The sequence below is a fragment of the Lissotriton vulgaris genome, chromosome 10 (genome assembly GCF_964263255.1).
Source record: "Lissotriton vulgaris chromosome 10, aLisVul1.2, whole genome shotgun sequence".
Lineage (NCBI taxonomy): Eukaryota > Metazoa > Chordata > Amphibia > Caudata > Salamandridae > Lissotriton > Lissotriton vulgaris.
The window spans coordinates 414505272-414514755 of NC_141698.1; the positions used below are offsets into that span (position 1 = coordinate 414505272).

Genomic DNA, 9484 nt, shown 5'->3' on the forward strand with positions numbered 1-9484 from the left:
TACTGATCCTCCTGGATGACTCTGGGTGGTTTGGATTCTGTCCCCTCTCCTTGCAGGTACTTCCCGACCAGCATCTACGTTTAGGTTCCACCGTCCTGGTCCACAAGACTCTGTAGCGGCCAGACAGCCGAGGTCCTCCATTGACTTCAACAGGCGGTTCAGACACCACTTCGCACCCTGGCTCCCTGGTGTAAGTATCCTGGTTCTCTGGGTATTCCCAGGTGGGAGTATCCTCCAACCTCCTTGATTCTAACGGGTTACTCAGGTGTCTCTGGAAAGAGTCATGAATCCGTAAAACTCCAACCGCAACTTCCCCATGCTATCTTGTGGACATTGACCCGGCATATCACCTCTGCACCCGGGCACCTTGGGAATCCTAGCTACTTGCCTTTGGTGGTTTCTTGCCTCCCTTTGTCCACAGATTCTGGAGTGGTTGTCTCATTTGGGTACTCACCTCGCATTCCTTTTTTTAGTAGATGGTTTGCCCCCCCATAGGGTCCATGTGTTTGATGTGCTTTACTTACATGTTTTGAAGTATATTGTATTGTGTATTGCAATATCCAGGAAGGAGATATACTAAGGAAGTTTTAGTGTTGTTGCATAATAAATGCATGGTATTTTTCCAACACTGGTGTGGTTCTTTCTTGTGTGTATGCTTTACTGACTGACTGAATGGTAATGTACTCACTTTACACACTCCTTAATAAGCCTTAGCTGCTCTCCACATCTACTATATGAGAGCTTTGGTTATTAGGGACGAATAGAACGATCACTACTAGTTGCCTGGACTCAGTGCAGGGTGCCTCACCAACAGGTGTACACCATATACTGAGCCAGCCTCCTACACCGATGGTACAGCAAAAATATGTAGGGTCATTCCTACTGAGTTTTAACCCCTTCCAGGCTCATGACGAAGTAGCCTCCTGCCAGGCTGATGACGAGCCCAGCTCGTCATGAACAATGGACTTTTGAAAATTCCAGCACAGGAGAAAAATAGCATTAGCAGTGATGAGGTTAAGCCTATCAACCCCACCAGCAGCAGCAGTATATACAAGCAAAAGGTCCCATTCCTTTTCAACAGTTTCCTGCATGGTTTGTATTTTATCTGTTTATATTTACATTTCCAGTCTCAATACTACGCACGCGATTATTTCGACCTCGCATAGTTGTCAGCCGACCCCATGTGACGAGGCTGACTGTCAGGATTTGTTTTGCGAGCAACATCACCAAGCACAGGGAAATGTGTAGGGTTTATTTAATTGGCTGAAAACCATAATTTGCGCTGCGATTCTAAAATTGTCATACCTTCTGTGAACTGAAGGTCACAATAACAAACAGGAGTGGCTTAGGTCAATTTGTGTCTCGATGAAAACAAGCTAGGAAAAACACCAACTAAATTCTTAGGGTTCAGAGCAAGGTTGTGGTCTCTTAAGTCACTCCCTTTTTCCATGTGAACCAAGTGGACACTTTAAACTGCAGAGTTCCTCTAACAAAATCTCTAAGGGGGAGAACATCCCAAACATTTATTCGAAACAATGCAAACACTTTCATCCACAATACCCAAGTAAAACTGCTGAGATTTAAAAAATATTTTGCAAAAGAAAGTGATTTTCTAAAAAAAAAAAAAAAAAAAAAAAAAAAAGTACAAATTAGCAGCAAACCTCCCCAAAAAAACATAAAAGAACACTCATTGTCTAGAATTTTCTAACCTTAAAAGTCAACAATTTCTTTTACTTATGATCTCCAATACCATTGCAAAAAGAAGTTTGTTCCTTCTGCATGTGGCCCTTTCTAAGGTTCCATAGGACACTCAGCATTTCCGAGCAATCCAGTACCAATTGGCTTTGTCAAGCGTCTCTACTTAAGATGGAGTCTCAACATTTCAAAGGTAAATGAAAGAAAAATACAAATGAACAGTGAACACAATTATATACCACAATGTAAAAATGATCCTCACTTTTATTTATAATTCGTATACAGAAAGATTTAATGTGCACTGCACAATACCTGAAGAACTTTCTTAAACAGGCAAATAGACTTGATACAGGTGGCATTTCAGGTTTAAAACTGTTGAGTACAAAGTGCTGAACTGTCTGACTTTTAATGGGGATAGATGGGGTAAGACAATAGAGTCCGTCAGCCTAAGAGACAGGCATCCGCAGGTTTATATGAGAGTAGACTTGGTACAAAAACACTGGTCGTGTGTAGACAGAAAAACTTGGATAGACAATGGCAGATTTGAAAAAGGATGTCCAGGATAACACATCAAGATATGAAGCTGTCATTTTACCCGTGAAACAAAGTTCATTGATTTCGAGACACGGAAAGAGATTGCAACTGTTGTCTTTCTTGGCTGTCCTTCAATAGGTGCCACCATTATTAAAACTAGGAGCACCTCCAGTAGAAACAGGGGCTATTTAGGTTTTAACTCTGCCTTTCCTGTTGCCTACTCACGATTCCACCAAGGTGGCCATATGTACTTCCTCATAGACCACAGAGGAATCCTGAACATCTTTAGAGGTGATACAAAGGCAACATAACCGCTTTATACACAAAAGCCATTTCTCAACCAGCACCATATTTCAGCTAAATGCTAACCTATACAAATGTGCAATGAGGTACAGTACCACCCAAACTCCATTTATTTTATAACCCACAGACATTTACATTTAGCAAAGTGAGGAGTGACCCTGAGCTTCATTCAACATATTTCACTAAGAAAACCATTTCTATGATTACAGGAGCAGAAAAGTGTCATTTGTGGCTCATAATAAAGAAAGATAATTTCAAGTCATGCAGCCTTATCAAAACGATACATTGTGTGCAAAAACAGGTACGATGCAAGGACTAATCTTTCTCAGCCTTCCAGGCGATGATTAGGTTGTTGTGGGGCTAGTGATATCTGAAACATGGGAAAGTCTATCTGCCAGCTCACAAACATCTCAACTAGTACATACCTTGTCCATTATTTTATCCACCTGAGTTTAAAACATAACTTCTATACTTCCAACCTTCAACAACTTCATTTAAATGTAACGTAATTTCCTCTCACCAAGTACGAGAGCCATAATACTCCATCAAATTTATGCCAGCCACAGCAGCCTTCACATGGGATGGTGGGTGGAAAATCCACTCGAACACATCTAATACTGTGCGCATCTTAAAATAAAATTGATTTGGAAGAGAAAATCTCCAGCTTAAAATCACTAAGAATGTGCAAGGTTATGGGCCTACAGTTCCATAAAACTGTGCACCACACAAAAGCCTCTCACCACTCTCCCAGGGCTTAAAAAGGCACCAACGGGAGAGAAAGTTTTCGAACTCAGTCAAAAAATTATACTATCCAATTAATGATTATTATCTGGAACAATACTATTTCCAACAGGAGGTCAGAAGATAGCCCTGGCAGCCTGTCTCGAAGTATGGTAACCGCTCTACCCTCTAATGATGCTACCCTCCGCAGACCGTGTCCCTTATGTCAGAAAATGCTTCAAGGGCCACCAGTGCTACGTCTGGCGACTAGAAGGTCACAACAAGTCCAAATGTTGCCTATGACCACAGACTTGAGGAGGGTTCTAGTGCTGTTTACCAATAACTGTCTCCTGCAATCTACAGGAACATCTTGCGAACAGAAAGAAGCAGTGCACGGAGGATAAACATGCTATCTCTCTCACTTTCTCTCTCTCTCTCCATATATATATGTACATCTCTAAAAAGTCACAGAAAATTTAAATTCAGTTGGCAAGTCTAATAGGCACATTATTTACACTTCATATTGATACCATAACTTGCTGACATAAAATTTGTGTACGAGATAAATCCTAGCGTTCAATGTCGAGCATTAGAAAATTGATCCCAAATATTACACTTAGGCTGAAGGCTTAGTCATTCAAACGAAGAGCTGTAGCCGAGATTATATCTATGTTAAGACTCGAGCCTCAGACATAGCAGTCCATGGCTGACAGCACAGTGCCATTACATGTTGAGAGTATAACTATGGTGTGGCACAGACTCAAGCCTCGAACACCAGGTCTATTCCAAGGAAGCACCCAAGTTACAAGCATTACTCAGTCGGCACAGCTATTGATGGGTTTACGATTTCTGGACCAAAAGACAAGCCTCCTACAGACTGACGCTTGCAGACATCAAAGCTATCCCTGAGAATACACATGTGTACAGGCTCAAGCTTCAGACGGCAAAGCTAACCCAGACTGTCAACCCATGTTACAGGCTGAGGTATTAAACAGCAGACATCCCTGAGGATATACCCACATTACATTTTCATTATGACACTCATGTCTTTCACACAATAAAAAACCTAGACTGGAGAAAAGCAAAATTCACTCACTCAAACTAGGGACATTACATCTCAATTTGAACCCAAACACCAATCAAGAAAACCAATGACAATTTATCAGAAATTATGGCAGGATAACATTACAAACCAATTACAAGCTCAGGGCAGACCGCAAGGTGTGCAGCTTTTCCGCTGCTGCCTAGTCAGTAATGCTTAGATTGCGACTACTGCACTTCCAGAATTAACGTCTTTTTCCACTACTGTAAGATTATGTTTTCATAGAAAGTACACATCTTTTTGGAGGGTATACTACCTTTAAACTGCGCTCCTCCGGCCTCATGAACCCACACAAACCACACACCAGTTTTTGTTCGGCAAGGAGGTAGACAGAGGTCACCAAGATGGTGGCACAGCAGGATCCATGGTCTGCAATTTAAAGCTGGGCAAACCGTTTACACAGGTATATAGCATTCACTATAAGCACCGAAAAGCAAATGTCAGCAACTGTGATGTTGTGTGGGCTTCAACGCCTTAGCATCTCAAAAGTGCTTAAGCTTTTAAAACCACAGGAATTAACTTCACTCCTAATTCAGTGGAACAATTGAGGTATTTACTGGCCACTGGGCGTGCAATAGCAGATTTATGCCACCTACAATACCACCTGTGAAGGTAGTGTAAATGAGTACAGTTGGGAGACCAGTAGCCATTTTAAATTTGATAAAGACTGGTTAGAGATTTAGATCTTGACTGCAGGAGATCGGGGCTGACTGAGTCTCTATTGTGAAGAGCACTACTGGCGCAGAGAAGACCAGGGAGGTGGGAGCCAATGAGGGTAGATCTCGATAAGACAGTTGTCTGTAAACAGTCCAAAAAACTCCAGCAAGAAATTACTGTGGCTAGGAAAATGGATGTTATTTGTCTTTTCATCAAGATATCCTATTCTTTTGAGTTTCCAACCTAGAATGGCCACCTCTGCACTTACCAAGGCACCAGAAAAGTCCACAGAAATAGCGGATCTTTGTCAAAGAGAATACAAAAAATCTAGTGTATGCATGGCTGGGCTTCGGAAATTCTGTCAGCCTGAATCAGCTCCCTAGGACTGCAAGCCACTAAAAAACGCTCTCCAGAAAAACTGTCTGAACACATCAACATCCCACAAATGCCATCAGCCCAAAGAAGCACCTCAGAAATGCAATGTGTACAATCTTTCCAGCATTTAAATGGTGCCTTCCCACAGTGGGATCCCTGAAATAATGTCTGTTGAAACTAATCACCCAGAAATGCCATCTCCCCACATCAGCACCATAAAATCATTAGTGCCAAGAAGCCTTTTGGGGCACTCCCTTACAAATCAAATAACATGACTTCCTGTCAAAACGTTTGATCTCCTTCTCAAACAGCTTTCTAGCAGGTTTTGGATCTGGTCTCAATATCAGAAACATTTTCTGGCACTTCATGGTCTTGAAGCAGCTTTCAGTCAGTCCCGCAGTGAATCTAGTCTCAACATATTGGATCTGATTCCACAACTCTGGCTCATGAATAATATCCTGGATCGTGTTGGTCTCCTGTGGGATCCAGTCAGGAGACTCTGAAGCAACTTTCTGACTCCAACTGAATTCAGTCTTGAGTTCCTAGTAGCTGTTAGACCACTGCTAAATCCCATGACGACATGGTCTAAAGATGGCTTTTTGGCCTCAGCAGGATGGTATTTGTTAGATGGTGCAGCAGATTTCAGGTTTCTATTCTCTCCTGTCAAGCAAGCCTGGAATACTATTCATTTCCCCTCCAGATCCAGTTCTGTGTTGCTAAATTAACATTATGCTGGGGTACGAGTGCTGGCCAAGACTCCAAGTAGCATTCTGAATTCTGCTGACTTTGGCTTGCTCTCTTGTAACAGTAACTAATTCAAGCCACATACCCGGGAAAAGAAGTCAGGCCTCTACTTAAGCCAATTTCCAGATTTTAAATGAGCCTTCAAACTGATACAGGATCGAGTGCCAAGGCTATATGGAGCTTTACGACCTCCAATACATACACCCATACATTTTGGAGCAGTTGTCTGATACCTGCTGGATTCAGCTTGAAAAACACCAAGCAGATTTCGAAATGGCAATGAAGCCAGCATTGAGAATACAATAATTTCAAATCTCCACCGGATACATTCACAAAGATCTGCTATCTAGCCTCTGCTGGATTCAGCAATACAATCCTAAAGCTGGATGTTGACCTGCACTGGATCAAGTCTCAAACACTAACGTAGTTTTCTGACCCCTCCTAAACCCCAACACATATCGGACCTGTATTGAGATTCAACCATAGAACAAACCTCTCAAGAATCAATAGTAGGCATCACGCTTATTGTAGATAGTAAATTAATTTGCAGAGACCTACAAACAATGACCAGCTATTTTCAAGATGGTTTCCATTTAGTGCAGGGCTTACATCATGGCGTTCAAGCAATAGGGCATTCTACCTATGTCTAACAGCTGCATAAGCAGCTGGGTGTGTGGTCATATGAGGAGTATAACGATGAAAATCCAGCACGCAGAGGGATGTCACACAGACCCCACAAGCATCCTCTTAAATTTTTTTTTAACTAAGCTAGCACATTTTACTTGCCACTTTCCTATGGTCTAGTCAGGTTGGCTATAATAACCGTCTGTGGTATAAAAATCTAAAACATTACTTACAGAAGCTGTCATCCTTCCTAAATGCCTCTTAACAAGTACTTGAAAAAGAGTTATGCCTTGAAATAACACCAGGCAAAAGCAAATCCAAAGGGTCTCAAAAATAGACAATTTCATTGTGGTAGTTTCTTAATTTTCACAAGTAAAACGTTTGTATGGGGAAAGAGACAGCAAAACAGTTTTCTTATCAGAGAACGTGGAGTGAATCTAGCCATTAAAACATCTAAATTGTAGATCGCTTAGATTTCACCAAGCCTTAATTTAGTGTTTTTCCTCTAAAGAACCGTATCTCCGCTTTCCTTTGTGTAGGCTACAACCCCACAGGAGGGTGGGCAGGGGTTTGCCAACAGTCACCTAGGGTCATCTTGTGGGTGCAGATAAGTCAATTGTAAGCCATAAACACCTTAGCAATGGTGAAAATCCGGAGAGCAATGTAACTGAATGAAAAATAGGTCAATCTTCTGGGAAATGTTTGAAACGTTCTGCTCTTCATTCACCCAAGGCCCTGCCCATTCCTATCTTGATCTGCCTACAATCTTTATTCAGGTAAATCATTATGTAGCAGCCGTACAGAGCACTTGTAATACAAAAACTATAAAATTACACAAATGATCAGGTGGATTTCAGCCAGAACCTCTAATCCAATCCTTAACAAGCTCTTTAAAAATCTGCAGCCTTCCTTCTCCGAAAGGGTGAAACTGTGATATCCGGTTTATTGGAGCGGGAGGGCCATGAGGAAAGTAGACAATATAAAAACTTGGAAGTGGAGTCACTTTCTCAACCTTCTATACCACTGTGCTGCCACCTAATGCAGAATAAGACACTGCAGTACAATTTTGCCAGAAAACAGATCAATACTGTGTGTTTCAGTCTGCAAGCAACGCAGTAGAGGCCATTGATACTTCAGTCCTACTAACCTTCTGGGTGAAGGAACACGTTAGTAAGATAGGCAATTTTTTACAAACATTATGAAAATGGCCGATTATTTTACCTAAAAAACAAATCCATCTTAATCGCTTTCAAAAAAATTAATAAAAAATGCCTATCTACTTTTGTTAAACAATTTTAGGCATGACCAATGCAAGGAGGTAGGAGCAATGGAAGATACACGAAGCTTGGGGATAATGCTTCCAAAGGTCTGTGACACGAGCAAACATGTGCCCATGGATAATGCCAGATCCAAAAAGCCCGAAATGGGAGGAAGGACAACACCATGAACCACTGTGACCAACTTTCAGAATAGTCTCTGGTGCCAAGAAGCAGTGTTTGACTAACAAGGTGGGTAAAAGGTACAGCGATGAAGCAGCTGGTCTGCTAATGCAGGATGATCGTACTGCAAAGACCTTTGATGGAAAAAAAGTTAAACTTTTGAGACTTTTTCAAAAAAGCCTAAAAATCCTTCACCCTAACCACAAAATCCACTTCTTCCGGGGTCTGGGCCAAACGAGCCTAATCGTTTCTACAGTCCAGCACCGTCGAAACACCGTAGCAAAATTACTTCTTTGCAGGACATGGGCCTGCTGGAGGGAAATGTTATGCTTCAAAATCTGTTCTCAGACTTGTCAAAAGTAATGAGGTCTTCTCCACCCTAAACCAAGGCAAAAATTACACAAAAACCAAGGCAGGTGGAGGAGGGAGAAAGAAAGGTAAGTCTTCAGTGAAAAGTAGTTACATTCGCCGGCAGCGTTTTCGCTGGCACTGCTCGGCATCCAAGTTGCAGGAGCTGTCAGAGTCACTTCCTGAGGACGAAGAAGCAGCTGAAGATGTGGACGCTGTGGTTGGCGATTTCAGTTTCAGAGTCTTGCCCCTTAGTGTGCCGCTGTTCATACTTAACACCCAACCCAGCTTGTTGTGCAGAACCTGCTTGAGACCTGGAGGTAAAGGCAGTGTCTCGAGTGTGTCAGTACAGTTAGGAAGTAGTTGGCCCAATCGGACGCAGCACAGGTACTGCAGAGAGGTGCGGCTAGAGCAGGAGCGAATCACCTTCATGCTACTCTTGGCAGCTGTGGAGCACACCATGGGGTAGAACTTCTTGTTTTGTAACTTGGTGGCAGCAACTCCTAGTGAGGAAAAAAAAACAAATTCAGCAAGGTTCACACTTAACATGAAAAATGATGCACTCATTTTAATTGCTCTTGGCTTTTCAGACAGGAGACCAATATAATACTTCACAAAGCAATACCCCCCCACCCACCCTCCCCCAAAAACATGCTTTTGTTTTCAGCGGAAAGCTTTCCCACATGAATCAATTCTTCAGCAATTAGAAAATATTAAACTTAAAATTCATAAACTGGACACACTGGTTTATTGAATAAAAAGGGTTTCCATTCCTGCTAGGTGTTCTCCACTAGTGTCCTGCTCATGACCTGACTGCAGCAATGATAGGGGGCACAGAAGAAGTGGTGGCTCGCGTGAACAAAAAAGAGCTTGCCTTGTTGCTATGTTTTTTGGGAGTCACAAAGATAATTTTGACTTTTGACAAGAGATGCCTGGATTAGCC

General features: G+C 42.1%; 1 protein-coding gene across 1 annotated transcript in view; it reads right to left on the reverse strand.

The window, feature by feature from the left end:
- Nucleotides 1-1941: 1941 nt before the first annotated feature.
- Nucleotides 1942-9484, reverse strand: part of SPSB3 (splA/ryanodine receptor domain and SOCS box containing 3) — a 213713-nt gene continuing 206170 nt past the window's right edge. Inside the window, exon 7 of the mRNA XM_086941245.1 lies at nt 1942-9044. Coding sequence (XP_086797371.1) covers nt 8653-9044 — 392 coding nt within the window. The 3' untranslated portion in view covers nt 1942-8652. The remainder of the gene's footprint in view (nt 9045-9484) is intronic.